Below are 16,974 nucleotides of genomic sequence, written 5' to 3' on the forward strand. Positions count from 1 at the left end.
GAGCTTGCAGTGAGCTGAGATCTGGCCACTGCTCTCCAGCCTGGGCGACAGAGTGAGACTCCATCTCAAAAAAAAAAAAAAATTAACCAGGTCTGGTGGTACATGCCTATAGTCCCAAGTACTCTGGAAGCAGGAGAATCACTTGAACCCAGGAGTTGGAGGTTGCAGTGAGCTGAGATCATACCACTGCACTCCAGCCTGGGTAACAGACCATGACTTCATCTCAAAAAGAAAAAAAAAAAAGTTTTTGGATAGTGCTTATCTATTGATTTATTGGCCGACTGCTGGAGAGACAAGTCTGAGAATTTTCTGCTCAGAAATCCTTTGATTATTATGTAAGTTAAGAATGGGTTTTGCTGTAATAGTGAACAAAATAATAGGGGCTTATACAAAATTACTAATTTCTTTTTCTCATGTCTACAATTCAGAGGTAGGAGGTCCATAGCTGGTACTGACTCCATGGTCCTCAAGGACCCTGGTTTGGTTCCTTCTAGTTCCCTACCTCACCATTTGTAATTGCTTGATGGGTTCTTCTTACCCTTGGCACAGACAAAACCAATGGACTGAGACAGTGGTAATGCAGTAGAGAAGGAGTTTAATGCAAAGCTAGCCAAATGGAAGGAGAGGAGTTTATTACACAGAACTCAGAGGCTTGGGTTTTTATGGATAAGTTGGCAGGCAGGAGTCTAGGGAATGGATGCTGCTGATTAGTTGGGGTTGAAATCATAGGGGTGTGGAAAACAGTTCTCATGCACAGAGTCAGCCTCTGGGTGGGGGTCACAGGACCAGTCATGGGTTTAGGGGGTAAGCTGGTCAGTTGCCAGAATTCAAAGATCAGAAAAACATCTCAGAAGATGTTCAGGTCCCTCCCATAATCCTAATCTTGTGGCATTTCTTTAGTGTTACAAAGGTGGTTTCAGTTCCCAACGAGGGACTATTACCTCCTTACATCAAAGTTGAACTATGAATTTCTCCCAGAGTTAGATTGGCCTCTGCTCAGGAATGAGCGAGGATGGCCAGCCTGTGAGGCTAGAAGCATGATGGAGTCAGACATGCTAGACGTCTCTCACTGTCATAGTCTTTGCAAAGGCAGTTTCACATTCATAGGCTGTGGTCCTCCTCGTTGTCCAAATGGCTCTAGTCATTTCATCTGAGTTCCAAGTGGCAAAATTGAGGGAAGGAAAGGAGTGGGAGTAAGGAACAGGTATCTGCTGTCTGTTAAGGAAATTTTCTGTGGACTTTGACAAACCTTTTCTTTTTTTTTTTTGAGACGGAGTCTCACTCTGTCGCCCAGGCTGGAGTGCAGTGGCCGGATCTCAGCTCACTGCAAGCTCTGCCTCCCGGGTTCACGCCATTCTCCTGCCTCAGCCTCCCAAGTAGCTGGGACTACAGGCGCCCGCCACCACGCCCGGCTAATTTTTTGTATTTTTTAATAGAGATGAGGTTTCACCGTTGTTAGCCAGGATGGTCTCGATCTCCTGACCTCGTGATCTGCCTGTCTCGGCCTCCCAAAGTGCTGGGATTACAGGCTTGAGCCACCGCGCCCAGCCGACAAACCTTTTCCACCTGTATCTTATTGGCTACCTAGGTGCAAAGAGAGACTGGGAAGTTTATTTATTCTAAGCAGTCATGTGCCCAGATAGAAATCAGGGATTCTGGTACTAAGAAAGGGGTAGGCACTGATAGGGTTGACAGATAACAGTTTCTACTATGGCTGTCTATTTTTCTTTGCTGCCCCAATCTACTGGTCAAATTTCACCTTTTTGCTATGCAAGTGTGGCCATACATTTTTCTGATATTTTCCTTTCTGCCTTTCCTCATTTTATTTAAACGCACAAGTGTAAGAATCTCTAGTCTATTTTGAAGAATTTTGGGAAAGTCAGTTTATTGTGCTTTAAGATTTCATCACTTACAAAAGGTAGACAGGTACCTGTCCTGTTGCCCTTGAACGTTTAGCAGTTCGATTTAATGAATGCCTACTTGGTTTCTTTGTCTATCAGGTACTACATTAAGTGCTGGGATTTTAAAGAAGTTGTATTTTCTGTTCTCATACTGAGAACACTATATATAAAATGCATGAACAAGGGGAACAGTGACTTAATTAGATACCTTAAAAATGTTCTTTGGCCAGGCACAGTGGCTCACGCCTGTAAACCCAGCACTTTGGGAGGCCAAGGCAGGCAGATCATTTGAGGCCAGGAGTTCGAGACCAACCTCGGCAACATTGTGAAACCCTGTCTCTACTAAAAATACAAAATTAGTTATCAGTTAACAAAAAGAGTTTAAAAAGTTAAAGTTTAAACAGTTAACAAAGTGTTTAAAATCAGTTGGGTGGGGGGCAGACAGTGAGATGCCAAAAAGCAGTAATATATAGAATTTCAAAGTAAGTGCAATGAAGGAAAAGAATGAGATTCAGTAAGAGAGGAGAATAGAAAGAACTTTAGAGTGAATTATCAGGAGACCTTTTTGAGGAGTCAGTTTAGTATAAGTCCTAAGCACTGTATTACCTGTTCCATTGTGTTACTTGTTCTGCTAAGAAAGGTCAGGTTTCTGGTACCATGCCACCAAGATTAAAAGATTCTCTGTGCAAAGACAGGCAGCAAATCAGAGAAATAATTTTTAGACTATCTATAATATGACCTTGTGGAGTTAGACTATAATGTTCTTTAAAACCATTTTTGAAGAAATTGTGATCGAGGGCCCTACACTTTTTTTTTTTTTAGACACTGAAAATGTTATTTACTGATTGGTTTACTTTGTTTTTTTTTCTTTCAGCATACTTTAAGATTGTTTTATGTCTCTGTACCTTTGAAAGAGTTATTTACCCATAAATGACCCTGACCTTTTTTCATTTTAATAGTCCAAAGTAATCTTTGCCTGGAAGCCTTTTTAAGTAGAAGAGTTATCTTTCTAAAATGCAAATCTGAACATGTTTATAAATCTTGTGCTTAAAATGTCATTGGCTTCCAGATGTCTTTAGGATAAAATAAATTCTTAAGATGGCTTAAAGGTCCATGATCTAGTCCCTACTTGCTTTTCCAGCCTTATCTGATCATTATCATTTGTTCCTTTAACTATGTGTTCCAACCATAGGGTCTTTATATCATGGTTGATCCCTATTCTTGGAATCTTAAAGGTTATCTAATTCAGCTGCTTATTTAATGCAAAAGGTTTCCTTAAGCTCTAAAATATAGTTTACTAAATTACCTAAATAAGCACCTTTTCTAGTTTCTAGTTAACTGCCTCCTCCCCTCTTCCCCTTCTCCCTTTCTTCCTTCTCTCCATCCATCTCTCATGGTGCGAGGGCTGTCAGAGTCCACTGGCTGCATGAAATTAATATCAGTAGATATGAGATTGAAAAGATAAGCAAATTAGAAAGCCTATAACCTCAACATTATTTTCAAGTTACTGATACAAGACATTATTCAGATTTATTAGTGATCACATACTGAGTTCTAATTAACAAGTTTCATGTGATAGAAGGCAGAAGTGGACTGTTTCTTATGCTATATTTCTTAATATTCCCTCTTACAAAGGGAGTAACAATAATAAGCAGTCACTCGTTATTGTCATCACTGCTAGGATCTGTGAAAGGAGGAGATTCAGGAAACAAGCATCCACAGAGCAGAGTTCTTTCTTCCTTGTGCCCCGGTGGCAGCACCTTCTATCAACTTTTAATTCCTCAGAGAAAGAGGAGAAGGGCATTAGGAAATGAACATTAGGCATGTAATTATAATGCCATGTAAAGGAATGTGGTAGGTTTAGTTACCTGTTAACAATAAAAGCACTAAATGATAGGATTTGCTTAAATTACAATTTTTATTGTACATTGTTTTATTGTTCCTCATAGGTTAGCTCAGACCGAGGGGGAGAGGTTGGAACAACGAATACCTGGAGAGTGATAACTGTGTCAGGTGCTATCCTGTGTGTTTTCAGTTCCAGACCGTTTTCCATGTGTAATAGTTTCTATCCTGCCGAGCTTTGTTTATAGAATCAAATTGAAAGGGAAAACACCTGTACCACCTAGCCAGTCAGACAGCCTCACATATCTTTTTCTTCGTAGTATCTTTTAACTAGGATATTCCCCTTTTCAAAACACACATACATACACACACACACACACACACACACATACACACACACACACAGTCTTGGCTGGGCACAGTGGCTTACACCTGTAATCCCAGCACTTTGGGAGCCTGAGGTGGGCACATCACTTGAGGCCAGGAGTTCAAGACCAGCCTGGCCAACATGGTGAGACCACATCTGTATTTAAAAAGATAAAAGTTTCAGGCTGGGCGCGGTGGCTCACGCCTGTAATCCCACCACTTTGGGAGGCTGAGGCGGGTGAATCACCTGAGGTTCGAGAACAGCCTGACCACCATGGAGAAACCCCGTCTCTACTAAAAGTAAAAATTGGCTGGGTGTGGTGGTGCATACCTATAATCCTAGCTACTTGGGAGGCTGAGGCAGGAGAATTGCTTAAACCTGGGAGGCGGAGGTTGCAGTGAGCTAAGATGGTGCTGTTGCTCTCCAGCCTGGGCAGCAAGAGTGAAACTCTGTCTCAAAAAAAAAAAAAAAAAGTTTCAAGGAAGAACTCACTTTTTTGTCAAGTGGTGAAAGCAGCTAGCTGAATAATATTCAGGACTGTCAACCAAGTGGGAGGTCAGAAGCTCACCCTGTCGTCTGCAACCATGGCGGAGCCAGAGGGGCTCAAAGGGCCTGTGCTATACCAAGGCTCCAGTTCCCTGTAATGCTCCAGATGACCCTGGGCAGTCTATTCTTGAGCCCCTTCATAGTTGCCGTGATTGTCAACTAAAGAAAAGCTTTTTAAGAATTAAAGTTACTATATTTAGAAGTCTTATTGAGAACTGCAGGTAGCCTACTGCCTGGGAGTAGTCTTATAGGAGGTTTTGTTAGCCTGTTCTGGCACTGTATTTTAGTCTACTGTTTATGTATAGGTGGTGGGGGTTTCACATATGTAAAATTACGTTTGTTTAGAAGTTAGAGTAGAAATATGTTAAGGTTTGGTGTAAGAGTGTGTTTGGTTATAGATTATAGAAATATAATTACTGTCATAGGAAAAGGCAAGGCTTGGGTTATTATCTTTAAGGAATATAGTGACTTAGGCAAGAGATGTGGAGGAGTGTGTGTTTTATTTTGTCTTAAAAGTATTTGGAAAGCTGTGTATCGTCATAGAGTCAAGAACTTTGTGAAATTGTGTTGGCAAGCAGAAATGAGTAAATACGGCTTTTTTGTTTGTTATTTTGTCTCACATATGGATACCTAAACTACTCACATATGAATGTTACTTCAAGAAAAGAAAGTACATGAATTGATCATATTAAAATAGTTACCTTATAAGTACTATTCTCTACCATCTGAGGTGTCAGAGATTGGGGGTCATAGATGAGGGAGATTGTGAAAGAAATTTACAATACCAGTCTGGGCGCGGTGGCTCATGCCTGTAATCCCAGCACTTTGGGAGGCCAAGGCAGGCGGATCACCTGAGGTCGGGAATTCGAGACCAGCCTGACCAACATGGAGAAACCCCGTCTCTACTAAAAATACAAAATTAGCCAGGTGTGGTGGCGCATGCCTGTAATCCCAGCCACTCGGGAAGCTGAGGCAGGAGAATCGCTTGAACCCAGGAGGCGGAGGTTACGATGAGCCAAGATCATGGCATTGCACTCCAGCCTGGGCAACAAGAGAAAAACTCCATCTCAAAAAAAAAAAAAAAAAGGAAAAAAAAAAGAATTTAGAATCATGGTAATTATAACGTGGGGATAAGGCACAGTGGCACCTGCCTGTAATTCTAACATTTTGGGAAGCTGAGGTGGGAGGATTGCTTGAGCCCTAGAGTTCAGCCTGGGCAACATATGGAGACCCTATCTCTACAAAAAATAAAATATTTGCCGGGAGTGGTGGTGCACACCTGTGATCATAGCTACTTGGGAGGCTGAGGTATTTTGTTTTATGCTTACAAGGGGTATACATTTTAAAAGGGTATAAATCATTATGTTGCTTTTTAGGTAGCTGTTTCTGAAACTTCAAGTCAGATACAGGAATTGATTTTTTGCTTTTACTCTTGTGAACTCACTGTGCCTTTCTTTTGATCCAGCTCTGTTTAAGGGAGCCCTTTAGAGAAATGCTAATGACTCACAAGCATGTATTAGTTCCCCATGTGTTTCTTTGTTTTAAAATTCTAGGAATTGAAGCCATTTTTTATGAAGGAAGTTGGCAGTCACTTTGATGATTTTGTGACCAATCTCATTGAAAAATCAGCATCATTAGATAATGGTGGGTGTGCTCTCACAACCTTTTCTATTCTTGAAGGAGAGAAAAACAACCATAGAGCGAAGTAAGTGTGTGTTATTTTCTTTTAATGCAAACAGTTACTCAGTATAGTTTAGTGGTCAAAATGGACTGCAGCAAATATGCTTGAGTTCACACCCTGGTGCCACTTTTTATTGGCTGTGTGTTACATTGGGAAAGTTGTTTAACCGTTTGAAGGAGAGTGAAGTTTTGTCTTTACGAATAAATTATAACATACATGCATACCTCTTTTAAGACTGATGCCTGGCACAGTGGCTCACGCCTATAACCCCAGCACTTTGGAAGGCCGAGGCAGGTGAATCACCTGAGGTCAGGAGTTCAAGATTGGCCTGGCCAACATGGTTATTTAACCATTTGTCTCTACTAAAAATACAAAAATTAGCCAGGCGTGGTGACGGGCGCCTGTAATTGCTGCTACTCGGGAGGCTGAGGCATGAGGATCACTTGAACCCACTAGGCGGAGGTTGCAGTGAGCAGAGATTGTGCCACTGCACTCCAGAGAGTCTGTCTCCAAAAAAAAAAAAAAAAAAAAACCACACACTGACTAATAAGGTCAGACGTAGTGGCTCACACCCGTAATCTCAGCACTTTGGGAGGGCAAGGTGGGTGGATCACTTGAGGTCAGTAGTTTGAGACCAGGCTGGCCAACATGGTGAAACCCCATCTCTACCAAAAAATACAACAATTAACTGGACGTGGTGATGCACGCCTGTCGTCCTAGCTACTCAGGAGACTGAGGCATGAGAATCGCTTGAACCTGGGCGGCAGAGGTTGTAGTGAGCCAAGATCGCGCCACTGCACTGCAGCCTCGGCAAGAGAGACCCTGTCTCCAAAAAAAAAAAACAAAAACAAAAACAGACCGACTAATGAAACAACATAGCCAACGCTTGCTGAGTGTTCTACATCATGAATTTATTTAAACCAAACAGTGATCCTATGAGACAGATAACTGTAACTATCCACATGTTACAGATTAGGAAACTAAAGCACAGAGTACTTAATTAAATGTCCAAAATTACAGAGCAGGGATTTGAACCTAGAGTCTGGCTCTAGAGTCCTTGCTCTTAATCATATGATGACTGGGCACGGTGGCTCATGCCTGTAATCCCAGCACTTTGGGAGGCCAAGGCAGGTGGACTACAAGGTCGGGAGTTAAAGATCAGCCTGGCCAAGATAGTGAAACCGTGTCTCTACTAAAAATACAAAAATTAGCCGGTTGCCATGGCAAGTGCCTATAATCCCAGCTACTCAGGAGGCTGAGGCAGGAGAATCACTCCAACCTGGGGGAAGGAGGTTGCAGTGAGCTGAGATCATACCAGTGCACTTCAGCCTGGGCGACAGAGTGAGACTGACTCAAAAAAAAAAAAAAGAAAAAAAACCATATCACTGTGTGCCTCTCTATTGCACTGTATACAATACTTGTGATAAAGTACAGTGGCATTAGTATATGCTTTTCTAATTGATGGTTCATCTAGAATAATCAAGTGAAGGCTATCAAAGGCTAATATGTGTTAACTTGCCATTCCATGCTCTTCTCAGTGTTATGCCCTTGTTCGGAGGCATAGACTCATGTTCTGGAGAATAGTTTTGACCAATTATAGTTAAGTGCTGGTAGTAGTACCAAAAGCCCTAAAAAAGATGAACAAGATGTTAAAATGGGAGTTTTTAGTAACTTGCAACAACCTTTAAGGTCAGAAGGCTGCTGGGAGTTGCTGGAAGTACTTTGATATCAGGAAGGGTATGGTAAACATCAGTGCAGTTTCAGAGGACAGATCAATAACAGTATATATGACCTGGAGTAGAGGGTGCTTGGAGGCCTGTCTATGACCTCAGGGGATCTCTACAAGAAGGAAAAGTGATTGCCAAAGTCCACGGGGCCTGGGTGTGGCGACCTTTCCATTCTCTACAAGAAGGAAAAGTGATTGCCAAAGTCCATAGGGGCTGGGGGTGGCGAACTTTACGTTCTTAAGAGTTGTGTATGTACCTACCTCACAGCATGGTTCAGAGGGAGTAAATGAAATAACATACATAAAAACTGTAACACAAAATTTGGATCTGTTTTAGCCGGGCATGGTGGCAGGCACCTGTAATCCTAGTAGTGAAAAGGTCATTGGTCAATTAATGTTAGATGGTGTTATTGGTATATTCTCTTGTCTGTGGGATTAGATTTCTTATAATACTTGAAGTACTTATATCTTGTTTTAATTTTTCCTCTTCTCAGGGATTTGAGAGCACCTCCAGAACAAGGAAAGATTTTTATTGCAAGGCGATCTCTCTTAGAGTGAGTATTTTTAGTTGTTTTTAATTAAATATGTTTGAATTTTTTTAAAAAGCTATTCTTACAGAATCATTGCTTAGTATATGGATATGTAATGAGTTTGTTCTGTATCTGTATAAATCATTAGTGGGTTTTTTGTCGTATGTTCTCTCTTGCTCCTTTCTGATCTTCTGGTTCTGTATCTAGTTTCGAAAGAGGAGTTAGGGATACGAATGGTTATCTGGGCTTGGCACTGTGACTCACACCTATAATCCTAGCATTTTGGGAAGCTGAGGCAGGCAGATTGCTTGAGTCCGGGAGTTTGCCAAAGACCAGTTTGGGCAGCATGGCAAGACTCTCTCTACAAAAAATACAGAAAATTAGGCAGGCTTGGTGGTGCATACCTGTAATCTCAGCTACTCAGGAGTCTGAGACAGGAGGATCGCTTGAGCCCGGGAAGCTGGAGATTGCAGTGGGCCGAGATTGTGCCACTGCACTCCAGACTGAGCCACAGGTGCAACACCCAGCAACTCCAGCCTGGGTGACAGAGCAAGACTGTCTCAATAAAAAAAAGAAGTGTACTTTTCTTTAAAAAGACATCTTATGCTTATCAAAAGTTACTTTCTGTGAGTCAAATTTATGTTTACTACTTCCCCTAGATAAGAAGGCCTGTTTTCTAAGCATGTAATGTGCTGTTTAGTGTTTTCTAAGCATAATGTATAGTGTTCAGTGTTCTGTCACACTGTAGTTTGAAGGAATTAATCTTCTAAAATTTACATCTGGGGGAAAACGCAGGTTTTTCACATAAAAGAGAAAAGAAAATTTATTTTAAACATTATAATTAGGATTTTAGTGATAGAATTTATACATGAAAAATAAACAAAATTACACATTAACTAAAAAAAAAAATTTTAACCAAGGAAATAGAACATGCTTTCTGTGGCTCAGATGAGGTTTTTTTAGACTATGAAGATTCTTAGTCCAGAGATTGAGTAGTAGTATATTAGATTACTAAAAAGCATTTAGAAGGTTAGCATTATCATTCCAGAAACAAGTTAAAACAAGTTAAAAAACCTGTTTTAGTCAGATATAAAAGATTTATTTAGGAAAAGTCATCTACATTATTGTTACATTCTAAAAGAAAATTAAACCAGTCTTAAATACAAAAGTCAATGAGGAGAAGGTAAAATCTTTGTAAATGGTTGAGTTTTATAGACGTGTAGCGTAGTAGTTGGTTATCATTATCATCATGATCAACATTATAGAAATTCATGTCAATTTTAACATTTTGGAAACAGATAGTACTTAATATATATTAAATTTAGGGAGTAGAATGTATGCATAGGATTAAAAAAATTCTTAGCATTTGAAATAGTTTGTTTCCTGTTTCTAGTGAATGGCCTTTGTTTACTTAGAAAACATCCATTTCTGGTAGGTTTTAAAGAATGTAGACCATTCTTTTTTGAGATGTTTTTGGAGAGTGGATTAAGCACCTTCTCAATGGCTTTAAGTTAACTGCTTTAAGAAAAGACTTTACTGTATGGTGTTTTAAATTTAAATATAGATTATTAACTTGTTTTGTTTGAACTACATTTACAGTGAGCTGCTTGAAGTGGACCACATCAGAACAATATATCACATGTTTATTGCCCTCCTCATTCTCTTTATCCTGAGCACACTTGTAGTAGATTACATTGATGAAGGAAGGTAAGATAACAAAAAAGATGGCTGGCTAGTTGATGCATGAGAAGTTAGGGGTTTTCACTGAATTTTGGTAAATTGATTAAATTGCTTCAGGAAATCCTAAAGCAGCAGATTTGAGGGTGATATTCCTCTGCCCTGAAAAGTTTTAACTGATGAGAAAATTAGAAGTTTCATTACTTTTATTTTCAAAATGGTTTATTTGAATAGACCATGATCAGTAGTTTCTAGGTAATTTTCCCAAATGGGAGAACTTTGTACACAGTTGACTTATGAACAACATGGGTTTGAACTGTGCATGTCCACTTATACGCGGCAGTTTTGCTTTTTCTTTTCTTTTCTTTGTTTTTATTTTTGAGACGGAGTCTCACTCTTGTTGCCCAGGCTGGAGTGCAATGGCGCCATCTCGGCTCACCACAACCTCTGCCCCCTGGGTTCAAGCGATTCTCCTGTCTCAGCCTCCCAAGTAGCTGGGATTACAGTCATGCACCACCACGCCCGGCGCATTTTCTGGTTTTTTTTTTTTTTAGTAGAGACGGGGTTTCTCCATATCGGTCAGGCTAGTCCCGAACTCCCTACCTCAGGTGATCACCCACCTCAGCCTCCCAAAGTGCTGGGATTACAGGCGTGAGCCGCCACATCTGGCTGGAATTTTTTCAATCAATATGTTTAGCACTCTGTATCCATGGGTTCTACATCTGCAAGCAAAGGCAGATTGGGATCTAGAGTATTCCAGGATGTGAAACACACATATAAAAATGGCAGATTTTTCATATCTGTGGGTTCCACGGGGCCAACTGTGGGACTTGAATTTGCATAGATTTTGGTGTCTGCACACTGTCCTGGAACCAGTCCCCTATATATAGGGAGGGATAACTGTATATGATTGATTAACTTTTTGATTGTCTTTGTTTAAGATGTTTACTTAAAACAAGTAGCTTATTGAAATTGAAGGTTGAAAAATTTGACATTTATTTTTAATGTGAAAGTCAAATTGTAGGCCAGGCATGATTGCTCATGCCTGTAATCTCAGCACTTTGGGAGGCCAAGGCAGGAGGATCACTTGAGCTCAGGAGTTCGAGACCAGCCTGGGCAACATCTCTGCAAAAAATTTAAAAATTAGCCAGGCATGGTGGCACACATTTGTAGTTCCAGCTACTCAGGAGGATGAGATGGGAGGATCACTTGAGCCAGGGAGGTTGAGGCTGCAGTGGAACTGTGTTTGTGCCACTGCACTCCAGCCTGGGTGACAAAGGAGACCCGATCTCAAAATAAAATTTCAAAACTCAAATTGTAGCTTAAAATTTGTGTGTGGTAATCATGGATTGAATTATGTACTTTTTTTGAAAATTAAATTTGGAGATAATGGTATAGTATATTAACAGATTTTTTAAATTGTACATATTTCTTCTGAAAAATCATCTTTTGTATATAAGAATGATTGCTCTTTGAATATTTTCCATAGGATATTTTAGAGTTAAAAAATTAATGTGAGAGTCTAGTCTTTCAGAAGTTCAAAGTCCAATTATCTTAGATATCTTAAGTTTGAAGACAGTATTTATCTTAGGACTTTTAGAAAACTTGTTTCTAAAGAACATATATTGTTGATATACATATTGTAAAGCAGATGGTTAGAAGCAGATCTCTAACTAGCAGAACTATTACATCCATGACTTCAGCGTATTAATGTTGTGGTGTTTCATAAGGTTGAAAGTTTGGTGTTTGAAAGTTTTAAATTCTGTGAACTCAGTGTATATTAAAAATTCACCTCTATGTTCTTTTTCTGTACCTTTTCTCCCCAGGCTGGTGCTTGAGTTCAGCCTCCTGTCCTATGCTTTTGGCAAATTTCCTACCGTTGTTTGGACCTGGTGGATCATGTTCCTGTCTACATTTTCAGTTCCCTATTTTCTGTTTCAACGTTGGGCCACTGGCTATAGCAAGAGTTCTCATCCTCTGATCAATTCTCTCTTCCATGGCTTTCTTTTCATGGTCTTCCAGATTGGAATTCTAGGTTTTGGACCAACATACGTTGTGTTAGCATATACACTGCCACCAGCCTCCCGGTTCATCATTATATTCGAGCAGGTAAGGCTTTAAGTGTTACCCAAGGCGATGCTGTTCTCAGCTAAAATAATAATAATGATGATGACATACTGATACTATTATTTTTAGCTGTATCAGCTTGGATAAATTTTCATGTATTGTTCCTTTTGCCATTATCTATAAAATTGTTAAACTAGAATCTTCTCACCTCTTAAGTTTCATTCTAGCTTCCATGTTCTCTGAATTTTGATAAATAAAATAAATTACGTTGAACTTTTTTTTTTTTTTTTTTTTTTTGGGACAGAATCTCGCTCTGTCACCCAGGCTGGAGTGCAGTGGCACGATCTCGGCTCACTGCAACCCCCGTCTCCCAGGTTCAAGCGATTTTTCAGCCTTAGCCTCCCAAGTGGCTGGGACTACAGGCGCCTGCCACCACACCTGGCTAATTTTTGTATTTTTAGTAGAGACAGGGTTTCACCATATTGGCTAGGCTGGTCTCAAACTCCTGACCTCATGATCTGCCTGCTGTGGCCTCCCAAAGTGCTGGGTTTACAGGTGTGAGCCACTGGGCTTGGCCACATTGAACTATTTTTGATGCATCAAGATTTTGTTCCTGAATACTTTTTGTAAAAGTCATTTAAATTATAAAATATTTTTGTAATTAAAAACTTCACTTTTGAAATGTCAGATTCATTGTTTTGTCATGTAACTATTTCTATCTAAATAAAGGTTTTATTTTGATTTGTTTCTACACTCATCAGGATTTTCTGACTTTATTGGCTGTCTATAATGTGTTTGACTAATGGAAAGGACACTTGCAGGAGACTTTCTTTGAACAGACATCTTTTTCCTCCTGCTTTTGTAGATTCGTTTTGTAATGAAGGCCCACTCATTTGTCAGAGAGAACGTGCCTCGGGTACTAAATTCAGCTAAGGAGAAATCAAGTATGTAATTTCTTTTGTACATTCTTTCTTCCTCCCCTCCCCCCATCCCATTCCCTTCCCTTCTTTCCTTCTTTTCTTCCTTCCTTCCTCCCTGCCTTCTTTCCTTCCTTCCTCCCTGCCTTCTTTCCTCCCTCCCTCCCTCCCTTCCTTCCTTTCTTCCTTCCTCTCTTTTCTTTTGTTTGTGTAATTTCATTAGTTTAAAGGATTATTGACTGGATATTTCACCCTTTGTTGTTTGCTGGGGTGTCACATCATATATTGCGGAGATTGTGTTTTATTTCAAATATATATGATCCATATTGATTTTGAGGACTACTTCATTGTTTCCTGACTATTCCTGCTTTGCCCTTGGACCTACAATTTAAAAAAAATTGATTATCTTTTGTAACTTTGCATTATTTTTATGGAATGTTAATAGCCTCATTACGCCTGTGCCTGCCTATTCTTTGCACATTGTTGCTTCACACTCTAGAAGTTATCTTAGTCACAGGAATAACTTGGTTTAAAGAGATTGGTAATAATTCAATTCGTGCAAGAATAAGAAGTCATTTTAGAGGTCAGGAAAAAAGAACATGAGCTGATAAGTCATTTTATTCTTCCCTGTTATGTGCTTCCTTGTATCCCCCCCTTTATTTTTGCTGTGAAAAATCAAAGAACCTCTGATCTAACTATAGTTTGCCTTTTCTAGGCACTGTTCCAATACCTACAGTCAACCAATATTTGTACTTCTTATTTGCTCCTACCCTTATCTACCGTGACAGCTATCCCAGGTAATGGTACTATGAAGCAGAAATGTGGTAAGCACCAAAAGTGTGGCATGAGTGAGGTAGGATAGATAAACAGGGGCCAGTTAATGTAGGGACATAGAAAATATAGAATGAATTTTCATTTTCTGTCTGACCTGGGAAGCCTCAAATGGTGAGTAGAGAAGTTTAATTTGGTTATAGTAATTCTTGACAGAATAATCAAGTATTTCATATGGTCATAAATGATGTTCTGTGTGTAAAACCATTAATTTATTTATTTTATTTTATTTTTTTTCTGAGATGGGAGTCTTGCTCTGTCACCCAGGCTGCAACGTAGCACCCAGTGGTGCTATGTTGGCTCCCTGCAACCTCTGCCCCCTGGGTTCACGTGATTCTCCTGCCTCAGTGTCCCAAGTAGCTGGCATTACAGGTGTGCGCCACCACGCCCAGTTAGTTTTGTTGTATTTTTAGTAGAGATGGGGTTTCACCATATTGGCCAGGCTGGTCTCGAGCTCCTGGTCACTGCCTTCCAAAGTGCTTGGATTACAGGTGTGAGCCACCGCGCCTGACCAAGAAACATTAATTGTGAGGGTCTTTATTCAAGTTCAATTACTTTATTTAGAAACCTTATTTTTGTTTCTTTCTTTTTCAGGAATCCCACTGTAAGATGGGGTTATGTCGCTATGCAGTTTGCACAGGTAAGTTTTTGTAACTGTCTATGGTATGTTGATTAGGAGATGGGGATTCATATTTATGATAATAATATAATCTACCTAAATCTAATTGGGAACTAAGAATGCTTTCTGTTGACATTATGCAGTCTTTTAAACTATTTCCAGTATACTAAATGGTGTTTGTTTTGCCAACATCAGAAGTAATTTTCTTTAATAAAAGAATATATTAGGCCAGGCGCAGTGACTCACGCCTGTAATCCCAGCACTTTGGGCGGCCGAGGTGGGCAGATCACGAGGTCAGGAGTTTGAGACCAGCCTGACCAACATGGTGAAACCCCATCCTACTAAAAATACAAAAATTAGCCTGGCGTGGTGGCACGTACCTGTAATCTCAGCTACTCGGAAGACTGAGGCAGGAGAATTGCTTGAACCTGGGATACGGAGGTTACAGTGAGCTGAGATCACGCCACTGTACTCCAGCCTGGGCAACAGAGCAAGACTCCATCTCAAAAAAAAAAAAAAAAGAATGTATTATTTTATAAAGTAATTCTAGTTGGTAATGTCAGTAAACATTAATTTGCCCCTTCCTGTTTCTCGGGGGAGGTGTATATGTATGTGGGTATGGTCTGACTCTTCCCCATTCCTCCTCCCACCTCCATCAGAATCATTAATCATGGAAGATCCCATTTTAAATCATTGTCTCAATCAAATGCCCATTTATGAAATAAGTTCTTTCGTTAAAAGGGTTTTTTTTTTTTTTTTAGACAAAGTCCCGCTCTGTCACCTAGGCCGGAGTGCAGTGATGCAATCTTGGCTCACTGCAGCCTCCACCTCCCGAGTTCAAGCGATTCTCCTGCATAAGCCTCCTGAGTAACTGGGATTACAGGTGCCTACCACCACGCCTGGCTAATTTTTGTATTTTTAGTAGAGATAGGGTTTCACCATGTTGGCCAGGCTGGTTTCGAACTCCTGACCTCAAGTCATCAACCTGTCTCAGCCTCCCAAAGTGGTAGGATTACAGGAGTGAGCCACTGTACCCGACCATGTTACGGGTTTTAAGCAGCAGGAAAAACAGGTTCTAAGAGTAAGCTCTTTTTAAAATATCATTTGGTAAAGGGTTAGGAAAAGTGATGGTAGAAACTAGGCTTGAGTAATCTCTCTGAAGGATTATAGCAGTCTTCTATACTAGTGTTAAATGGAATACATATGCGAACATTACTTTAAGGGTCATATCTGCACTTTCTTTTGGAGAGAAAAACATCGCCTTCCATTTTATTAAGCCATCGTTATTATAATTCTGTCTCTGTTATGTTCCAGGTCTTTGGTTGCTTTTTCTATGTGTACTACATCTTTGAAAGACTTTGTGCCCCCTTGTTTCGGAATATCAAACAGGAGCCCTTCAGCGCTCGTGTTCTGGTCCTATGTGTATTTAACTCCATCTTGCCAGGTAACATGGGTACTTGTTAATTTGGTAATTAACAAGTGAATTAATGCATAAATTCACGAGGTAAATAGAAAGCTATTGCCTATGAGCACCTTTGGTTTGCCTACTTTTTCATCTAAACTTCTATACGTCTATACCCATCTTGACCTCTTTTGCATCTGTTTTATAAATGAAGTATCCTTCTTCCAGTCGCAGGTCAGTCTTTCATCTTCTGGCTTTCACTCAAGTTGTGCCTTCTCTGACAGTGGACAGTCCACATTCATGCTGTGTCTTCCTGTTCACTATTCAGTTCATTGTCATCTTGCTCCTAATTCCACCAAGCCACTTAAATGCCCTTTGTTGAAATTACTAGTAACCTCCATATTCTAATCCAGTGGATGGATTAAGACGTACTTTAACCCTTATCCAAGTTGACCTCCATGAAGCATTGGGTGCTGCTGACCACATTTTGAAATCTCTCTTGTCACTATTTTCTTGCTCTTTTTTTTGAAACCGGGTCTCTCTTTGTCACCCAGTCTGAATGCAGTGGTGTGATCGTGGCTTACTAGCCTTGACCTCTTGGGCTCAAGTGCTCCTCTCGCCTCAGTAGCTGGGACTACAGGTGCATGCCACCACGCCTGGCTAAGTTTTTATTTTTTGGAGAGACGGGGTCTCCCTGTGTTGCCCAGGCCGTTCTCAAACTCCTGGGCTCAAGTTATCCTCCTGTCTCAGCCTCTCAAAGTGCTGGGGTTACAGGCGTGAGCCACCATGCCCAACCTTTTACCACTATTTCTTATTTTCCTCCTGTCTTTCTGGCCATACCTTGATTTCTTAAATTTATTTATTGTGG

At 40.3% G+C, this 16,974-nt stretch overlaps 1 protein-coding gene across 5 annotated transcripts in view; it reads left to right on the forward strand.

Annotated features, from left to right (window-relative positions):
- SOAT1 (sterol O-acyltransferase 1) overlaps positions 1-16,974 on the forward strand; it is an 80,739-nt gene that overhangs the window by 53,678 nt on the left and 10,087 nt on the right. For all 5 annotated transcript variants that reach the window (XM_011968045.1, XM_011968049.1, XM_011968047.1 and 2 more), the window contains 8 exons: positions 6,210-6,361; positions 8,558-8,617; positions 10,193-10,300; positions 12,097-12,379; positions 13,203-13,281; positions 13,970-14,051; positions 14,680-14,725; positions 16,019-16,148. In XM_011968045.1, coding sequence (XP_011823435.1) covers positions 6,210-6,361; positions 8,558-8,617; positions 10,193-10,300; positions 12,097-12,379; positions 13,203-13,281; positions 13,970-14,051; positions 14,680-14,725; positions 16,019-16,148 — 940 coding nt within the window. The remainder of the gene's footprint in view (positions 1-6,209; positions 6,362-8,557; positions 8,618-10,192; positions 10,301-12,096; positions 12,380-13,202; positions 13,282-13,969; positions 14,052-14,679; positions 14,726-16,018; positions 16,149-16,974) is intronic.

This window comes from Mandrillus leucophaeus, unplaced genomic scaffold (assembly GCF_000951045.1).
Source record: "Mandrillus leucophaeus isolate KB7577 unplaced genomic scaffold, Mleu.le_1.0 Scaffold825, whole genome shotgun sequence".
Taxonomy (NCBI): Eukaryota; Metazoa; Chordata; class Mammalia; order Primates; family Cercopithecidae; genus Mandrillus; species Mandrillus leucophaeus.